We start from the raw sequence: 20768 nt of genomic DNA on the forward strand, positions 1-20768 counted from the left end.
CTGCGCGTGATCTGTGGTAACGTTTAATCAAAGCTGATATTCAGTATATGTGTTATTGTGTATTTGCATGGCATTTAATACAATAAACAAATCCAGTTAAAGCCTGTGAACAAATGTTGCATTTTAGTCAAATAAAATATCCCTAACTTTCTTTTTCCTTTACAGAGACCTGAAAGTGTTGAGAATTCCCTGTCTTCTCGTTCGAGTTCAAGATCCTCTGTAGGGTCTCCTACCAACTGATTGCACCACTCTGCGATTTTGAGGAAACAAAGCTACAGTTTGTTGGGCTTGAGGGATTGCAGTGTTTGCAATAACCATACCAAACACTTAAATTGTAACTTTTGACAAAACCATGTTTTAATTTGGGTTTTGATAAGCTAATGCGTTTATTTTGAGAGCTGTTTTGACCAGGGTGTCAGGGGAAACAGGAATGGGAACTACTTTACAGATGTTAACTCGGGAGCAGCAATTGATGACAAATTACAATCAGTCAAGTTTCTGGAAACTAAATTCTGTTGTTTTTCTCTGGACACTTGAAAGTGCGCATTGTTAAATCACGTACAAAGCTATTAAAACATCGATGACTATCTTGCTTGCTGTGTTCTTGGAACATTACCCTTTCGGTATAGCAATTATGTACTTCAAAATGAAACACTGATGCTTTTTTGAAAAAAAAAATACTTTGGATGTCACACCTGAATATCAACAATCTTTCTGTCAATCAATCTGCCAACTTCCGACCAGTATCTCAGGATAATCTTTTTGCTAAAGTTGATACCAATCTACTTCAACAGCCTTGATTAACGCTAGCATTTCAAAATGTTTTGATTCCAAGAATCCAGGCTATGTTCCTCTTTGACTAAGCTTTCCAAGATGCACTCAGCTCTGGGAATGTTGAGAATATCAACAATATGAGGAGGTTGTCTTTTACGTTTAATCCATTTTACCCTCAAACCTCAGTATTAAAGGAAGTTTTATCCAATACGTTTGACTGTTCAAAATTCAAGATAGAAACCCTTGTTTCCATGCAAAATGTGACCGGCTCTAGAAAAATGGGTAATAAGTCGCCAGATTCAGGTTATGCGTTTTTGATACGGCTGGATTCTGTACATCACAAGCTACAATTTGATATGTGAATGACCCCTGTAGTGCACTGCGTTCCAGAGATATATAGATATTTGTATATCTACATTTTCATATTCAATAAAAGCACCTTTCGGTAAAAAAAGCTCATAAAGTGTAGCGCTTGGAAACACAATGCTTTATAGGATTTCTTACTGAGTGATCAATTTTTCATCTTTATTCATCAGTATCAATGTTTGTAGTCACAAATTCTGAAAATATAAATATTACATAAGGTACTAAAGGAAAAAACACAAAACCACATTTTTGAAGAAATTTTACCGTCTTCAAACAGAACAGGCCAATACGAGTTTTGGCATGGGCCGACTAAATACCCTTCCTTGCAGAGCGGGTCACATATTTACTGAAGCAGGTGAGCAAAGTCTTATGGAATATACACTATCATCAGTGACAATAACACAGGAATAACAAATACAAGAAAGGTAACGTTTGTATGATACAGAGTTATAATGGCATTGTCTACTCCCAGCTCTTGATTGTGGCGTCATATTCATCAGGCTCGATGAAGGGTCTATCAACAGATCTACCAGAAAAAAAAAGAGAAAAAACATTAAGTTTGTTGGACATATCATTATAGAAAAAAAGGGGAATGCGTAATACTTCTTGCACTTTTCTTTGTTGCATTGTGTCTGCCAGATGAACCTGAAAACCTCAAGAGATTTGCCATTTCATTTCAAAATGAAGCATAAACCCTGCCCCCTGACTCTGTATGGGCCACGAGCGGAACCAAGAGAGGGTGCAATTTTCCCTAGCAACGAGGGGCTCCTTTGGTGGAAACTGCACTTCACTGGTTCACGAGCAACTATGAAATGCAAGTGCTGCAGTCGCATTGCAACCAACAAAATAAATACCCCCCCCCACCAACATGGCTCTTTTTAACCAGTAAGGGAATGCTCTGCTCAAGGTGAATTCGTCGGTCATAAAAATATTCAAAAGCTGCTCCTCGGCCACATGTAGTTAGTCCCCCCCCCCGTCTCTCAAACTGAACAAAAGATTTAAAAATTTTGTCCCTGTGGCTAAGAACCTGCAATACCCCCTTCCCCCCACCATCCCAAGTCAAATCTGGAGGCCTGGTATCAACCACATATCCTTCTATGGGAACTATAGGGAAAGGGTACTCAAACACTGGACATACGATTCTAAAACTTTCATGTGCGGTTGCATGGACCAGGCTTCTGTAACGGTTAACACACTGACCACCTGTTTGCTTTTACCTGATCATGATTTCACCACAGTATACGCACTCAGCGGCAATGATGTCGTCCAGTTCATTCTTAATCTGATCCGTCTCGTCGCGCTTAGTTATGGTATCACTGGAGGGCGCTGAAGAGGTCGGAGGTCGATGGGTCTGCAGCTGTGACAAGCGTCTCTGTAGCTCGGATATGCGAGTGCGTTTGGCTATCGTCAGGTGGGGTAAGACCTGGCAAATCAAGTTTGGAAACTGGTGTAGCTTGAGAGGTATTTCAGCGGCATGGTAACAGACACAGTTCTTATTTCTCGGAGTGTTACAGGTTTCCCTGGCCAACTCAAACTGGGCGAGGTCACACTGTTTGAACTTCGCGAAAAGGAGCTTAGAAGCAGCTCAAGAGACAATGCGCAACAGTTTGGCAAGAAAAAAAAAACAGGTTCCTGATCACATGAGTTTGTTTTAGAAACTCTGTTCAATTGGGTCCATATGCTAGGCATTAGAATGAGAGTTTTAAGGTGATTTTAAACCACAACTCTGGTCTCTCTTACTTTCGAGGTGACCGGTAAGGCTTTTTAATACAAACATCAATAACTTACCTCTTTATTCAAGCAATCTGCGTGAAACATGTGTTGACACGGAAACAGGTAGAAAGATCGTGTCAAAAGTGGGTAGTTACATGACGCACACTTCTGGCTACCTCCAACAATGCCGTACCTGAATGTTGGAAATACACTACCAGGGTGACTCTGAAAACAGCAGACGGGAAAACTGTGTGCTAGGTGTACGACTAATGGTCCAATCCTATGGAGCGCATGTGCTACAGCGTATGTGCCTCTCCAATGCTGCCCTGCATGTCAAATTTTGTTGGTTGTGCCATCACGGCTCTAATATGATTCACAACACAAAGCGCCACCAAGAGCTTGCCGCAGACGGGCCACTTTTCAAGCTTACGGTCAACACGCTGCGGCAATCGAGCACACGTTGATACGTAACTTGAGGATATTTGATTGAGTCGCTCCCTGCACCACACAAAACCATCATTCTGACAACCAATGCCCGTTTGCAATAAGCAATTTCAAATTTTCAACCAAGAAAAAGAAACATTTGGAAAAATTGAAGTCTCCCACACACAGGGCAGTTAGCGAGTGAGACTTTTGTTGACTATTTATCCCATAATACACTAAGAAAATGCCTCTCCGTGACAACCTCTTGGTGGCGCACTGCATTCTGAATTGCCCGTATTGGTTCAACATGCCGAACAAAACTGAATGGATTGGTTTATGAATTTGTAATTGAATCCACACAAAAATCATAGGATGCGGTAAGCTACTGATGCTTCCATTACTGAAAAAATATTGGCCGAGTGCTTTCACCTTACCACAATTTTCACCTCAACACAACTTTGAAGTGCAGAACTCAAATACCACAATGCCCAAATTCGTAACTGAATCCTGATGAACTGGACATCTAAACTATCAACACATCATAGCAAAGAAGACAGTAGATGCAGGTAAGCGATGAGGAAATCAAAACTGACTTGTTCCTGACTTCCTGAATGTCACCCCTGATGGCTTTGGCACTCTCTGTAGCATCTTTCATCTCATTCTTGAGGGATTCAATGTGCTGGTTGTAATCAGCCAGGGAGTTGCATATTGCATCCTGTGATGATAAAAAGTGGGAGTTTGTTGCACAGTTCAATATGCAGATATGGACTTCCATACTGGATAATATGGAAACTACGGCCCTGGGGTGATGTCCGAACGGCAGCATTTTAACTGGAAAAAGCCCAGGGTCTGGACACAACTAGAAGTAATGAGGCCAGGATCGAAGTTAGGACTGACCAAAAAAATAGACTAAACTTTATGGCTCTGGTTGAAGAAACTTCAGTCTAGCAGAAAACTCAGCATCAATGGTTAGTGCAGTTTCCCGGTTAGCGAAGAATTTTGGCTTGTGCAAACATCCCAAAATTAAGGATTTTACACAGATAGAATCAGCACAAAATTTCTGGGCTATCATTCCAGGCACAGAATGGTGATTGCAAGGACAAAATATTTTGATACGGAAAAGCTAGGAAAATCAAGGCCTATGAAAATGCTCCTGGAGTGGATCAGGCACTAACAGAGGTAAAGTTTAATAATTACGTTAACTTCACTTGCATGTATCTGGTCCACACCCAAGCAGCGCAGATGGACAATACCTTGAAATGGTCAATTGTAACAAAGTCTGGGAAGAACGGCAGGATGTCTTCTATCTTGAGCTGCGGGCATTCCTGCAGCACCAACATGGCCTTCTGGATGTCGCTTTGTTCCTCCACGACGTGTCGGGCGATACGCAGCCATAGTTTCTTCTTCAGCTCATCGTCGTCTTCCGGCTTCTCAGCACTCTGCTTGGCAAGATCAACGTCCACCTGGGCGGATGCCAAAGGCATAGATAAAAACTGTGTGGCAGACTTTAGAAGGCTCTTTTCAACCGATGCTTCTGCTCCGGGAAGATGGGTTTTCAGTGTGGAAGACTTTCTTCTCGGTGACTTGTGACTCGTTTTATTAAGTTTGGTCACAAGTGGATGCTTGCAGTTGTCGATGTGTCAGAGTTGGTCTTGGAAAACAGCACCAAGGTTGGCTGCATGTCTTCCAACATGTTTCAGAATAACTCGACAAAAAATAATCATGCAGCAAAATACTTCTGCACAACTACATAAAAGCTTGTCATTCCAGATGATGTTCACTAAAAGAAGTACGGACCTTCTCTCCCTGGCATTTTTGCGAAGACACTTCCCGAAGGCCACAAAATTCACTGAGCAGGACACCAGTGGCACGTTCTCTGTGCATCAAGCCCAATGTTAAGCAACATTAGGCGAGTCCTACAGTATAACTGGTCCATCAAAATTCTCAAAAAGCCTCAAGGTGGATTTTGAAGGGTCTGACGAGTTTTGGGGTCAATGAAACCAAATACTGAAGAGACCCACCTGCAAAGCTAAGTCCACAGCCTCCTCATAAAGACCCATCGTTGTGTAGATGTGAACACACGCCCTCTTGTGGTTGTGTTCAGCACATAGTCTCAGGGCGTATTTCAGATCGTAGTTAACATTCTCTTCGATCTAAGAAGGAAGCATCTCGTAACTTAACCTTGTTGAACTCTTCCTTAAACATGAGGCTCTTAATTATTTGGGTCATTTCATGATAGATCATCGAACATGTTCACAACGAACTTTAATAAGTTACACAAATGTTCATTCATTCACTGATTCCTTCCTTTAATGTAAACTTTAACAGATAAGTTGGAAAATTTTCATGTCTATTATTGTTATTAAAGTGATTTCCATCGTGACAACTTGAGAGATTGAAACATCACTTGAACATATGAGCTAAGTGAATTAATTAACCTGTAATTTGCGATATTGCTAACTTTGAAGCCATTTTGCTATGAGGGTTAAGTTTCAAAGAGTTGTGAGCAAACAAGTTGCAAGCATGGAGGCATTTTATTTGCCACAATAGGAGAGCCACCCAAATGCTATGTGACATATACACCACTTCTGACTGGTTTCCAGTTGTTCTTCACTCGGCGATAAAAACTGACTTCAAAGTCAATGTCTCTACTCACATTTTTCCTACACAATATTACATCCCGCATCAAAGGTTGAACTAATAATCTCACTTCACTGTGCATACTCTGCGCTTTGAGATTGAACGATACTGGCACACAGGGATCAGTGTGAGTGGAAACATTGCTACGATAAAAACTGGCGTTACAAGGCAAATCTTGTGTTGTGTACTTACATCTCCTTGTCGCTCTAGGTATCCCATGAGCTTGTCTGGCTGGTACTTGGCATAGAGCGACAACATATAGTTGTGGATGGCCTGCTCTGTGTTCATGCGCTGTAAGATGCAGAACTCCAAGTAACGGATAGCCTCATTCACCTGATGGGAAACAACGGATACAAGGCAATTAAGACGGAAATTTTGTATTGATAAAAGGCATAACTAACAACTATTTGGGTGAATAACTGGTTGGCAATGTGGTGCCGTTTTCTAGATATCCATCATCCATCAATAAATCTATCCAGAGGACCACATGCAGCTGAGGTTGGGTGTTCCCACCAAGCTAGAGTATCAAACGACCTAAAAAAAAATTCTTCCTCAGATGTTCCATCTCTCAGGCAACAGGAGTCCCAGGTCATAAATTTGTGTCAATTGAACAACAATAAAACATCATTGAGAAGTGAACATGAGCAACAGATATGAAAATTTAATTATAAGAACTTTTCAAAGTCAATGGTTATGAATCAGTGCTATAATTACAAATGATGTCTTGAACTAAATGCAGCTCCGTGAGTGGAATAAAACCGAAAAGAGCTTTCTGATTTTGGAAATCGATGTCACCTCTAACGTCGATTTTGTTCTGTCCCATTCTGACTGCCAAAGGAAACAATTTTAGGCTGTGTCCGAAACGGGCTTCCAGAGCTATGTTGTCAGCCCCTCGTCACTTATTTCCAATGGAGCGAAGACCTAGACTGAGCTCCAGACAACAGGATTTGGATGCTCAAACTCAAACTCAAACCACAGCCTTCAAACTTTTTTGCATGCATAAATGCTTCTAGGTGTTGATTAAGTTACAGCACAAATTTCCCAATGTTAGGGGTAGCATTGCTGACGTGACTGTTCCTTTTTGCCACCTTGTGGGTCATACCTGACTGGACTGGGCCAGATGGTCATACTGTACCAGGGCCGGGATCAACCTCTTAGGGTCCAGCATCTTGCCCAACTCAATCCAGGCACTGACCAGTTCGTTGGGAATATGCTGCATCAGGACGGGGGAGAACTTGTAGTAGAGGTCCGCATCCTTGGGTTTGCGCAGGACCTCCAGGGCCGAATGGTAGTCGTCGTGCTGGATGTGGTGGCTGATAACTCGCTCGTAGTCTGAGTGCAAATTAGAATAAGAAGTGGGGGGGAAGTATAAATTGTAACATTTGTGGAACTCACAATTTAGATTTTTGAAATTTTGTTGGGTGGCTAGATACACTATTATAAAATGTTAGGTAACTCGTTGCACTTTACAAAAAGAAATGGAAAGATCCAATTTCTGGCTTGATATACTTTTTAATAAGAAAAATCACATTATACGTGATGCAGAGATGCCAACTTTTCAAAATGTAAAAGAGTAATCCTATTGCACCTCCAGTTCCAGTCTCCCGACTGACCCTAATTTTTCATCGGAAAATTAAAACAACAAATTAAAAAAAAATCCTGTTTTCCTTTCAAAATAAACACTTGTAAGCAACTTCTTTTCACCTCAAAACACTTGTATTTACCTGACTAGCATTATGCAAGTGTAAACTGCAATTAATTGTTGATAATATTTCCACATTAACCATTTGCCACCTGGGATTCCTGTTTCGGACACGTATTCTATATATGCGCGTGACTGGGGTCTCCAAAATTGGACAAAGGGAACTGGGCTTTGTAACAAAACACCGTACTCATAACAAAAGATCAGACTTTTTTCACTCTTAATAGTGGAGATAATCCAGCCTTGTTTTGAAACAGTATACCACAGTTTGGAGCATTCAGCGCGAGCGGATTACCACCGGGGACAAAAGCACTCCACCTCTGCAGCGATGAGCCACACAGCACCGCTGCACGCTAATCTGGCCCCTATTGAAAAGAGGTCAGCAGCACACTGAGCCAGTTTTGTTAACAAAAGAAAATTACGTAACACCGCATAATCTGGTCTCTTTTTACAAGGCGGCAGGCCTCTGGCTGAAATACTCCAGTGTCAATAGATGTTGTCTGTCATATTAGAGGAGAAACCAGACAGTCCTTTGTGTGGGTGTAAGTGTCCAGTAAATGAAGATGTGAATTTTTAAAGAATTTTGAAAACAGAAAAAAATGAAAATTATCCCATCCCAACATAATCAACATTCATGAATACCCCCGGCGCAATGTGGTTAATTCTGGTAAGTTTTTATTTTAATCACTTTTGTTCCATTCAATCAGCACAAAAAAACTGTAAAAAATTCCTGGCCTTACCTACTGACCGAATTTAATCGGAAGCAGAGCTATTTTATCTTGGCCTAACTAATGTGCTTCTCAGTGTTGTAAGATCTAGCATGGGCAATATTTATCATATCACAGTTGCATGCGTTGCAAACACGTAAGCTTCTCCAAGACATGACTTTGCAATAAAGGCCCATTTTGTGGTGTATTCGTCCCTGAACTTCTGCTCACTTGTTGCCACTGTGCAGAACAAGTATCCAAGAATCAAATCCTCGACAGTCCTCCGCTCTGGTCAACTTTAGCACGATCACGATGTTTGACACATGTGTGTAGGATATTGGTACATGTATGCATGGACGTACACAATCACGTTGCATATGAAGTGCAATCATGCCTATTCGCCGCCTGTTCATCATAGTGTTAACTGGAGTGAACGGATGATTCAACCACGCTGGTTTCTACTGCTACTCACACAGGTTGTATGCACAAACTGCGGGATGCCAGTGATACATTTCTGACGCGCATATTATGAGGCTGGCTCCGTGCTAGCTAGCGTAGAGTTTATGCACAACTGTATGGTTTTGTACCTTCCAGTTGGAAATCGTAAAACCTTAGTCTGGATCGTACAGTCGTAGACAGACTAAACAAATCCTAAAAATTACGCCTAAATCGTACAAGTTGGCATCTCCGCATGATGGGACCTTCTTGCCCACTCCCTGAAACAGAAAATTCCCAACTGGCGACTTAACTTTCTGTCAATGCTGCACGCTGTAAATGACATACGAAATAATAAGAATACAGCTAAACAATTTCACACAGGAATAAAATTTACTCACACATCTGTGGCTAAACATGCCAGTAGAGATAAACACTTACTTTGGAATTCATAGCCATGGATTAGTACGGTGATAAAATTGGCTCTCAAGAATTTTTAGCCGATGCAGAAATTATGATCATGTTCCAAGTTTCAGCAAGCAGATAAAGTGGTGGGGCTAACCTTTCATGAGCATAGCGAAGAAAACCATGTCCTCCACATCTCCATGACTTGCGATCAAGTCGTACACCGTGTCCACGTTACCACTCAGACACTCCTGGAAGTCAAACAGACGTACAGGAAACATCTGATGACATAATAGGAGCTACCCAAACTCATGCTGTACTTTAGACTTCAGTTAGACTTCAACATGCTTTTTACCTCATGTATAAACATCAGAAAAAATTGAAAACGCCAGCAATTACCGACATCCCCGGTCAAACAATCCTGTATCATTTTCATGCATAAAAGTGATCTGTTTCAAAAATTTGCATATCGTAATATGCTCTGAAAGTATAGCAGACAATATTGCTCAGTTAAGGCCGGTTCATGCTTAGCTTTCCCTTTTAAGTATACGCTGTGACCAAGGACTCTGACAGATTACATAAGTAAACCAGCACAAAATTTCTTTACCAGTGTGGTAAGCTCAGCACATTGATAGTATGTGGTGATTCCTTGCTTAGCAGAACTACTGGGATCAATTCTACGGTGCTGCTTGATGGTTGACAAAGTAGTACTTTGGCAGAAAGATTCTGCTAACTTTAATGTTTTTTCACAGCTTAGATTTGAAAGTTCACAGAGATATCTATTGTTGCCTCACTGTTTTCAACAAACTCTAGCTTTGATGCACACACCGATTACTTTGCTCAAAACTTTCTCCGTCTGTGAAAGAGACAGAGGCTCCTTACACAGAATACTGGCATGCTTGGCATAGCTGTGGAATCGAGCCCGAATCTTACTCACCATGACCTTGGATTGGGCCAAGAACTTCTGGAACTCGGTGTGGACGGAGTCATGGGTGTTTCTGGCTTCTTCCCTGGCTCGGAACTCACCGAGCTGGTTCAGGTACAGTTCAATCAACCACATCACCAGCATTGTCATCTGAGTCTTCTCCTGGTTCAGGAAATGTGAAACCCACTTTTATTTTAAACAATCATCTGCAATTCTCATCAGACTACATTGCAGGGAAAAACAAATGACATGCTAATTGGTGGATAATGTAAAACCAGACCAATGTAATGAAACCTTCCATGCTCCTAAATCCCTTGAAACCCATTCAAAGGATTTGACAGGTTTTGACAGATTATAAATGGTAGAGAAAAGAGAATCCTACAGATTCTGTAGGATTAAGGCAGGTTCCTAGTGACATGTAATTAGTGTATAAGGGTTATTTCAATGATACAAAATAGCAACACTAAAGCATTGACCTATTGGACAACACGTGAAAGCAAGACCTTTTTGAGCAGTAATTCCTTCATTTTTTTAAAGACACAAAGTCACAACTGTCCAAAATACTTGGCTACAAGCTGATAATGGGACACACATCAATGGAAAATAAATTCACTTGTCAGATGATGGCTTCCACAGGCACATATATCACATAAAGCGGTGACCAAGTTATTCTCATGTGGCCTATAATAACACATTGGTCAGTCTTGGATAAATGGTGCAAAGTGGGACAAACGAGTCAACATTTGAAAACTGTTTTTTAAGCCCCGTAGTGAGCTGATTTACATTTTACAAGACATAAAGTTTACAAAAACTGAAGAGAAGTGTGTGTCACTGCTCATATTTGCGGGTAGCAAAGGTGAACGTTCGAAGCACATAGTTGGGGCAGGATTTCAATGTTCACACTGTAAACAAAGGACACAAAATGGACATGTGATAATGCACAACTGGGAATGGAGTACAAAACCTGGCCTCTTTCCTGGTCGATTCTCCCTTCTCATCAGGTGATTTTGCTAACTATGAGGATGTCTTACGATATAAGACTTGTGGATATACCACAGGGTTTTGGCTTACTGCAAATGGCCGAATTTATGCCGTGAGTTCACATGTAACAAACTAGGACCAAAAACTAACGTAGCTGTACTCGACACTGCTGATGGTTTGACAGGAAACTGATAAGAACATCACACTAAGTCAATCAAGCATCAGAAGTTGGTTTGTTAGCCATCAGATGTTTCACATATTTTGGGCCATCGTTTTCAAATAATGGGGTTTATAACCACATGCTTTTAGTCCCAAAAGAAAAACTAGTAAACAAAAACTTAATGTGTAGCTTTTTTATGAGTAGTTACTCTGTTTAATAAACTCGGTTTACAAAACAACCCCTTTAAAGTGTACTAGTGTGGCCGTCTCCCACTGGACCCCTTAAAAAATGAAAGACCGATGCGCCAACCCACCTGTGGCTTGAGGCTGCCGAGTTTCTTACTGAGGAATGTGCGCAGGGCAGTAGTCTGCTGGGCACCGATGAACTTCAGTGCCACCTCCTCAAAGGACCTCTCTGTCATGGCAAAGTAGAGGGCGCTCTTATCGTACCTGCAGAAGGAAGACGGGGCTTGTGACAGTCTCGCTTTCATTGTTCATATTCTTAATGATGCAAGTTTGAAAAGATGCGGAACCGATGGGAGAGACAAACTCACTTTTTGCTTTCAAAGAAGTATTCTGCTTGTCTGGTCAGCACCTCGTCCAAATTGGCCGGATTGTCCTGACAATAGTCCTTGGCCCGGTCAAAATCACCCTGGTCAAGATACATACGCCATACATCCCTACAAAACAAAGGAAGGTCAACTCACGGATAAATGTCCAAAACTATTGTTTTGCATACAATTTAAACATAAAGAAAACTCCATGCTGAATTAAAAATTGTAGGTCATGAACACACACATGGACAGCGAATAACTTGGACAAGGTTGTCAATTCCAAGAAAACGAGGATCTCAGTCCTGATCTTGCTTGGACTGACCTTGATTCTTTCACCACTTTATATTTGAAGACACTCTGGTCGGTGAAAGTCCAAATGGTTCCTTTTGTCTTGTCTCGACAAATACCGAGGATTTTACCATATCTCTGCACAAAAATACAAATGATGAAAATCAATGTCTTGGAGGTCTGAAGTGATGCAGCGCGACATCTTTGTGTCTGCGTGGGTTGACCAAGATGAGTCAAGAAATAAACAGCATGATTTTCACACAAGGGTGCTTTCCACTCATGCGAATGACACACATGTTGCACGACACACAGTGGGCAAGATTTGGCAATTGTTGTGAAATGTTTACAGCAATTTAGCCAATGTTTTTCAGCTGCTAAATCTTAATCAAAGTTCTATGTTTTGTTTTCATTGCACATACATAATTAACGGCATTAAGACGGACAATGATTTATCATCTATTAAAATTATCTTCTCTCATGAAAAACTAAAATATAATGCCTTAGGACCTAACATACACGTAACCTCAAACACGCGAGTGTACACGAGGCCTGTTCTACGCATGAGTCACGACGATATACTTACAACATGGTAGACATCTTCATCTATAAGCTGCTCATTCAAAACACACATCACTTTTAACCTGTAAACAAGAAATGAAAAGTCAATTTCTAACGAACACAAAAACTTACACGGTAAAATAACACTTTCCATCCAATCAAAGTGCAATACATTTTGTATTTTCCATGATGTTTATGATTTGCAATTTTTTTCTAAGACTTTTCCAGGCCTGAGTTACTGATTTCCAAATGTCGCTACCTGTTCAAGGTTTTCCATAACTGACGGAAATACAAAGAGGGCAGCCATTTCATGTTTAACCTTTGTTCCTAAACAGACTGTTCCCTTCTGTGCAAACTAGGGAGTGTTTTGTGGTGTGGTTTCAATAGAGTTAAGGGGCTTGATTTTGAAAAGAATGAATTTATTGAAATGGGTAACCTTTAATATGAAGTGTCAACTGGTTCCTATGACCTGGCCACCTGGTGTTCTACAATATTGTCCAATGAAGTTCATATTGTACAAATACATCCACTATTTTCGTTGTTCTATTGAAAAACATCAACCAACCTGTCTGGAAAGAGAAGCAAGATGTGGAATTCTGTCAGTGCCATGGCAATGGGTCTTGTCGCTGAGCTGTCCCCCTTGGCTCCGTTGGGATATGGTAAGAGACGACTGTCTTTGGTTAGATTGTCTGAGGACTGACTGTTGAAGTCAAAGACGCCAAAGTATATGCCTGGACCTGGGTGTGTACGACATGAAAATGACGGGCAAGCTGATGACATGTTCTTCGTGCCCCTTTTAGTAATGCAGTGCAACCTTGATGGTTGAAATATTAATGTTGCTGTTGACAAACACTTAACATTACAGTGTTCATGTTCCCACAATCCAGTACTCTTCTCAAATGCAATTCAGTTTGTGTACATTAAGATGAAAATTGGTAAAGCACACTCGGTGCCAACAGAGACTCCCCTGGCAATCTGAACTAAACCATGTCATAACGGTGACACCACCCTTGTTTAAAGGTCAGCTACTGGTGTTAAATGCCTCTTCAACAATTAAGGTGGTGTGTAATTGTACTCGTCCCTCCAATTTAAGAACCTGTCTGGCATTTGTGCGATTGACTAAGGTGTCACCATGGTGATCATATCCTGAAAATGGGTGGTAGCAAGTGCAAACCGGTTCACAAGTGCACTTTGCCCTTCTTTGGGCTGCCATGAGTCAGTGAGAACGCGCCACCTGCAGTTCCTTCACACCTTCAATTACCCACATCCAAATAGTTGCGGCTGTCTAGACACAGCACACACTGGCTAGTGACTCTGGCTTCTTTCCATATATGAGTGTGTTACTCCCAGCTGCACTAAGTTGGAGCAGTTACGGCTGTTGTGTTTTTCTATTCCTTCTGCTTTCTACTGGTGGTTCAAAACATTAACGACACGTTTTCTCCGGGATGAGAAAAAACATGCCCCCCCCGCTTGTGTATTTGTGTGTCACCTCCATGCGCTCCCCTTTTGTAAGTATCGGACACCCCTTTAGGTAAATACTGGATCCACCACTGCACATATGCACGTTATTTCCATGTCAGTGGGTTAACAGCATGGAATCAGACTTCAGGATATGAAACAGTGGCCTGATACCTACCGGTCATCCAGGCAAAATTGGATGGCATTGTCTTTTTGTTGCCGTAGCTGAACTGAAGTTCGCTGTATCCAAAGTTACCAGGCAATTCTAGAAAACTGGCTGCAAGGATAAAAACAAAACAAACAGGACCACTGCTCTTATCAAATATCAAGTTTGCTTGGACAAGGAAGTGTCGTCATTAATACTTACAATCCTAACAGCACACGAACTTACCTGGACTAGCGTCGTACTTGTGAAAGACATTTAGAAAGACAGGTGCCTCTGCAGAACTCGGGATGATACCGATAAATTGGTAAAGCCGGCTGGAAACACAAATCAAAGACAATTTAAATAAATGAAACTTCTGTACTGGACAAATTTCGGATGGGTCAGCTCACATTCAATCTGGAAAAAAATGGCTGAAAGACAAGGGCGTACATCCCAGGAGGTATGGGGGTATATATCCCCCTACTTGTTGAGGTGGAGGGGGCAGGCTACTAAATCCCCCCCCCCCATTTTTTATGATGACTAAAAAATATTAAGGTAGATCGTGAAGAATTTTTCGACTTCCAACAACAAAAATATTTTCAATATCTCTCAAAAAGGGAAAATTAAAACCATAGATATGCCATTCATATGTATGATTACGCATGAACATGTTTCAACAAAGTCCAACAGTGACTACCAGACACGTTCCACAGCAAACGAATTACAAATACTGAATTCTGTCTCACCCTGGAGTTGTGGCCATGATGAAGAATCGCCTCTCGTTCTGCTGAGCTGGTTGTATGAGTTCCACCTCAAGGCCAGTCACTGGGACAGGAATCTCCTTGCCCAGATTGAAAACCTGCCAGATGAGAAAACAAGCATTACATTCAATTCAATAGGTGGAGTACCTGTGATTTGTAAACTCTGACTTTTGGCTGCAAATATCCCCAAAAATCTCCTTTTCCACAAAACCATGCAAGGCAGTGATGAACTTGAGTCCACTTCATTTCAGTCTGAGCTGAGTTGAGTTCACAAAGCCTTGCCATTGGGTCCAGCTTAAGTCTAAGTCCAAATTGTCGAGTCCGAGCCAAGTCTGTCTCCAGTTAGGAAATGATTGTGCTTGATACGTCCATGCCGGAAATGTATACAACCATCTGAGGTTTTTGGAACAAATGTTTGACTGACCTGTTTCCAGTACTGGTCAAGACTTTGCTGGAAAAACCGACTGTCATCACCAGATTGAATTTCCGTCTCGTATATCAAACCTGGAAAAAAAAACCGAATAATTAATAAAACTGTGTGTATTAAAGGCAACTATGCGTCATAACATGACCATACCGTTAACAAGTTCATTTGATCAAAGAGAACAGTAAATGCTATAACTGAAAAGTGCAAATCCTGAGCATCTCCTACAAGTTAGGGTTAGTAGGTTGAGGGTCACTGACCTCGGCTGGTTCCAACAAGTATCTCTGCAGTGGTATTGTCATTGGTGTTCAGCTTGTTCCAGCCAATGGAATCAATTATGTGCGTCTGAAAAATGGGCAGAAAATAAACCTTTTACCACTTTACGGTGGATGACATCTAAAATGACACAGGATCTCTGTACACAGAAGATGTTTAAACATGGTCTGACGAATGCTGTGCGTAGTGCCATTTGATGCCTGTACTTGTCTTCATGATGGAGTGATTCCCATTGATTTTATACACACACAGAGGCTTGAAGTAGTCCATGGAGGTTGATAATTGTGTATGTCACCCTCCAGCAGTCATGGACCACGGCCGGCTGGAATGGCAAATACTACTCCACGTAGTTTTGAAGACAAGAGACAGTGCAGTGAGAAACGTAGCACAAATCTTGAACAAATGACCACCAAGGGTCAGCATTCCTAAGTCCAACTTTGTAATGGACCATGGCTGTGGTATCTTGTCATTTCATAAAGTCATATTTTTTGCTGAAAATGACAGGATCTGGAACAAATGCAATGTACAATAATAACGTCAGCAAATGGTTAAGACCTGCCCAATGGTGAGAAACTACGACCCAAATATTACACACGGAGGAAATCTCCTAAAATAGATTTTTGTTGAATGTCACTTCATTTTATATTCATAGAACCTTCATGGAACTTTTATGTTAAATCCTTAATCAAATAGCAATAGAAATGAACATTATTCTGTACAGTCATCTATATCCTCTCTTAAAAATGTTACACTCTCATCTGGCCATGTATATCAGCTATTGTCATCAACCATGGAAACAGTTGATCTGGTTTGACTGAGATGAATTTGGTGTTGTACACTGTCCATGAATGAAACATCGAGAATATGGTGTTGTCCTTTTTCCACAATGACAATGTGATAAATCTGACAGACAGGTCTGTTCGTCTTCAAGAGATAACTATTCATGGTTATAAATCTGCACCCTCCGGATGCTGGCCTCACCTTGAGTTTGTGCAGTGCTTTGGCTTTGCGGCCTGTTCTGGACAGATAGAAGACGTCTTGCTGCTCTGTGCTGATGATGAGGTGACGGCCAGTCGGATCCAGAAACAACTTGTGGATTCGATCCTCTCCCAACCTGACCTCTGGGGATTGAACACAAAGTGGGTTGAATTTGGGGGGTAAATACAAATACTCAAGAGAAAAAGCAGTCTTGTGACAAAAAGGCCAGTTAAAAGTCAGTAGCAGGATTGAAAATATTGATATTAGCTCTTCTGTTGCCTTCTCATGCTGGTAAGACTGGAAAAACCCTATGAGAGCCTGCACAATTAATTATCAAAAGGGGGAGTGTCCTTTACAAAAAAAACGATGAATGGATAGAAAAGGAGAGAACAATGAATATGTCTGTTGCCCACGTGACAAAGGTCTGTAAGATCAGACCACACCTAGAATTAATTAAAATGCCAGGAGGATAAGACTGCTGAGTAACATGACTTGCCAAGCAATAGTCTGTCGAGAACCAGTCTAGGCAAGCACATCTGCGTGCATGCGAGGTGGTATCCCACATTTTTGCCGAGTGGACCTGTTCTGCACTAACAACATTTCTAATTCTCATGGGAATGGCGGACAGCAGGGTCGCATCTTACCATCCGGCTGTTCTGGGTGCTCCAGATCAATACGCAGGATCATGTTGTCTGACATGGCCATCATCAGAATGTTATTGTTGACGACAAGGTGGGTGATGGGCCGTGGAGGCCTGAAACAATATTCACAAGAACAACAAATGTTTGCTGCCTCATACGCTGTGATCAGTTGTGGGCGATGACAAGAAAGAGAAAAAGAATCTACCAAAAAAAAAATATAAAAACTAACCATACAACAAAAGAAGCCATGCCAAGTGGCCGACAACACAAATGATCCAATATTAACATACACCTGATAAGATCACACTTTTTAAATGAACAAACTTCTCTATTAACCCGAACCTTCCCCAACCACACAGAATTAAACAGTAGTAAATTGTTTAATTCTGTGGGGATAGGTCTGGTAGGCCCATACAAGCTGGCTTTTGCATTGGGTTTGGGATACTTCAGAAAAACAAAGTCCAACAGCCTCTGAGCACAACGTCCCATATGGGTGTTTAACTTTGTGTGAATGGGGAAGGTTAGGGCCAGCAACCCTTGGGGGTTAGGGTTAAAAGTTATATGGGCAGGAAATAAAACAACTAAAGTAAAAGACGAAATTAAAAAATGTTTCAGTGATTAATTTTTAATGTAAACATACGTAAAGTTGATTTTCATTTTGCTGAAAATCCGGACGTCCTCCTCCATATTTGCTGTTACATATCCTGATGTGATCTGTATACACAGAGGCAAACAACCACGATTTTACAAGTTACAATGCACAGTGGCATTTTTTCCACACCTTGGCTTGGGAGGCATGATGTTATATTCAACCAAGGGAAGTCGTGAGGAAGGGCATTAAATCTACCCCACAATATTTCACAATAATCTCAATCAAAGGGAACAAAATAACCCTATCTCCTCAGGCGGGTCGTTGAAAAGGACAATCCCCTCTGTCGAAAAATCTGCCAAAATCCAGCGCTGTAAACGAAACCAAAGGCACGGGTTAAGTGTCCAAATCATTGAGAGACATTCGGCCCAACCTAAAAGTACTGTAGAAACGGTTAGTACCTCCTTCTTGACTCGCACTAAACTTAACTAAGAAAAAACCCAAGACACTTCCCAAACACCGTCAGTGCTAGGCTCCACGTGGAGCCTGCAATGCCAAGAATCTGGGCGGTACACGTATGCAAACTTACAGGTGCAGGCACCGGCTCTCTGGGCCCCTGTGAAATGCTGGAGGCAGCCCTGGCTGTGGCCTGCTCATACTGATCAAAGAGCGAAGCCATCCTTGAACCTCTGTGGAAGAATAGCCTATCCAATCTTCAGTTTCTGAAAGGAGAGTGAATAAAATGGCAAATCACGTTTTGTCGTCCTTTAAAATGACTAAATTCGTGCAGCTGTTCATGCCACTGAGGTGTCCAAAGCTAATCTTATGGTTCTTACTTCCCACTGACCTTTATTTTTTGGCTCTAACTAAACCCCAACCACATTCGTCCCATTTTTTATGCCAGTGATGTGGCCTGGAATTTTTTACCACAAAAAAATAGGACAAATGATACTCTTAAGAATTTGTGAGGACAAGCAGGGTAATTACCCTGAACTCGTGAGTATGGGTCATAGCTGGGGTGGTACACAACGTGGTGTACTTATTGAAAAGAGTGGGCCATAGCAGTAACGCCTTCCCCTTCCCTGACTGACCGACCCTCCCCCCCGGGGCATATTTTAGTAAAAAAGTAATTTAGCCATGATAGATGAATTACATGAGTAAAGAATTCCATTTTCTCGGTCAAATCTTCCCAAAAGCATGGAAAGCCATCTTAACAGGTCCATATCTCCCTTAAAATTCATAACAACACAATGAAAGTACATATTTTACTTAGGCCTGAGCTATAGGCCTAAGTCATATGTATGGGGTGGTGCAGACATCCGGGAGTTTCGGGGAATGGCGGGTAGCAACCACACAGCACTAATGAAAATAACTGCGACAACGTTCAAAGAAATGATTAAGTAATCCGATCCTCTGACTGGCTGGTGCAGGCATACGTCGCCATGGTTGCTGTTTTGAGTGGTTACTACCGTATACCCGCCATTTTGCAAGAGTCCCGGATGTCCACGCCATCCCATAGGCCTAATCCCTAGGCCCGTTAACATTTACTAACAACACACGGTTAAGCTTTATATAAAACAGTATGAAAGCCATACCATAGGTGCTAGACCTAAATCAAGGCTACCCCCAGAACTTTGGGGTCCGACATCCGCCCCGCTCCCATGAACAGAACAGTGGGTGCGACGTCCCCCCTGAAGGTTCGTGGGAGTTGGGCGGAAGTCAGACCCCACAGTTCTGGGGGTAAATTAAGGCACAAGGGGATGCCTTCTATGAGTAAAACGACTGCGGCTACACCATGGATCAATCTCTTTCTTGAGTAGCCTATGTGTGGTTCTGAAAGAAAACCGGGGAATAACTCGACATTTCGAACATTGTCCATCTTCAGAATGCCGCCTTCTACTTTCTAGAATTATCCCAGGCTAACCCTACCTCCTGTGAGCTGACAAAGCACCCAGCGTAACAATCCCGCGCCCACCCTGCTTGCGTTGAACCATGGAGATAGAAATTTATATATATATATTTCTACCTCCATGGTTAAACCATGGTTCAACCAGGTTACGCCCACTCTGGCAATTGACCGGAAAATGGGCAAACATTTGATAGGCCTCATGCCCAACGGCCGGGCCGGTACTACTACATATTACTAGTACGGGCAATGATGGGAAGGCCTAACCGATTTACAATTTGGCAAGATAACACTTACACCTTTGTGCACATAAATTGAACAGATTAACGAAAAGAAACGCCTCTACTATCTTGCAAGTGGCAGTCAAAAGTGTCACAAACACGATTCATCACGGCGAGTTCAGGCTAGACTCGAAGAACTGCCGTCGTCCTTCCTACATATATACACTTGATCCTTGCGACGCGGCTGTACCATATAGAGGGCGCCGTAGCTAGCTCTGATCAAAGATTGTATAGCGCCGCCCAGAAACGTAGAGTGTGCATGTACATTTTTTGTACTTCGCTCGCATTATACTGTGGCGCAATATCACACCAAAATGGCGCCCATGGCGATAACGCGATTCAGTGGAGAGTTGCCCATCTTGCGCCGCTGCGCAGCGCTATACAATCAATGGGTGCGTTCGATTAGCTTACACGTGTAAGTCAAACTTACTGAGAGCGTTCGTTTAGCCATCACGTGATGTTCGTGCCTGCCCTGGTGTCAGCCACCACTACCCCAGCAGCGCTGGCGAGCGGGTCTCTGGAGGCTGCCCGAGTGTAATGACGTCACGGATGGACTGTTCGAGCATGGACGTACATGATGGAATGAGGCGGGGACTTGACCTTTTTCCCAGAATGCCTTGGAAAACACACTGCAGCGTTCGATAAGCCTCATTTTGAGGCTTCCCTTGAGTGCAGTGTA

General features: G+C 42.0%; 2 protein-coding genes across 3 annotated transcripts in view; one reads left to right on the forward strand and one right to left on the reverse strand.

Annotated features, from left to right (window-relative positions):
• LOC110978718 (sperm axonemal maintenance protein CFAP97D1-like) overlaps positions 1-1237 on the forward strand; it is a 105411-nt gene extending 104174 nt beyond the window's left edge. Inside the window, exon 6 of the mRNA XM_087140751.1 lies at positions 166-1237. Within this exon, the coding sequence (XP_086996877.1) occupies positions 166-240 (75 nt within the window). The 3' untranslated portion in view covers positions 241-1237. The remainder of the gene's footprint in view (positions 1-165) is intronic.
• A 289-nt stretch (positions 1238-1526) lies between these two features.
• On the reverse strand, positions 1527-20745 carry vps18 (VPS18 core subunit of CORVET and HOPS complexes). Of its 2 annotated transcripts, none has more exons than XM_087140748.1 (25): positions 20520-20745; positions 18492-18624; positions 17954-18027; positions 17317-17426; positions 16676-16815; positions 15679-15763; positions 15419-15498; positions 14980-15092; positions 14480-14568; positions 14267-14365; positions 13196-13367; positions 12656-12713; positions 12107-12210; positions 11785-11910; positions 11545-11680; positions 10103-10252; positions 9323-9416; positions 7019-7248; positions 6109-6249; positions 5298-5429; positions 4530-4739; positions 3870-3991; positions 2929-3046; positions 2358-2563; positions 1527-1666 (listed from the first exon to the last, which is right to left on the reverse strand). In XM_087140748.1, the coding sequence occupies exons 2-25, from the start codon at positions 18579-18581 to the stop codon at positions 1603-1605; spliced, it is 2943 nt and encodes a 980-aa protein (XP_086996874.1). In that variant the 5' UTR covers positions 18582-18624; positions 20520-20745; the 3' UTR covers positions 1527-1602. The 2 variants fall into 2 exon arrangements, with proteins under 2 accessions (XP_086996874.1, XP_022089692.2); XM_022234000.2 differs by lacking the exon at positions 20520-20745 and adding an exon at positions 20106-20276.
• Between the last annotated feature and the right edge of the window lie 23 nt (positions 20746-20768).

The sequence above is a fragment of the Acanthaster planci genome, linkage group LG09 (genome assembly GCF_054643075.1).
Source record: "Acanthaster planci isolate LZ-2023a linkage group LG09, COTS_SCS, whole genome shotgun sequence".
Lineage (NCBI taxonomy): Eukaryota > Metazoa > Echinodermata > Asteroidea > Valvatida > Acanthasteridae > Acanthaster > Acanthaster planci.

Coding starts and splice junctions, on each gene's coding strand:
- vps18 (XM_087140748.1), bottom strand. CDS start 18,581: ATGGCTTCGCTCTTTGATCAGTATGAGCAGGCCACAGCCAGGGCTGCC. Junction 17,427..17,953: donor AAAATGAAAATCAACTTTAC/GTATGTTTACAT, acceptor ATATTGTTTCAG/GCCTCCACGGCCCATCACCC. Junction 16,816..17,316: donor GCACCCAGAACAGCCGGATG/GTAAGATGCGAC, acceptor TTCAATCCCCAG/AGGTCAGGTTGGGAGAGGAT.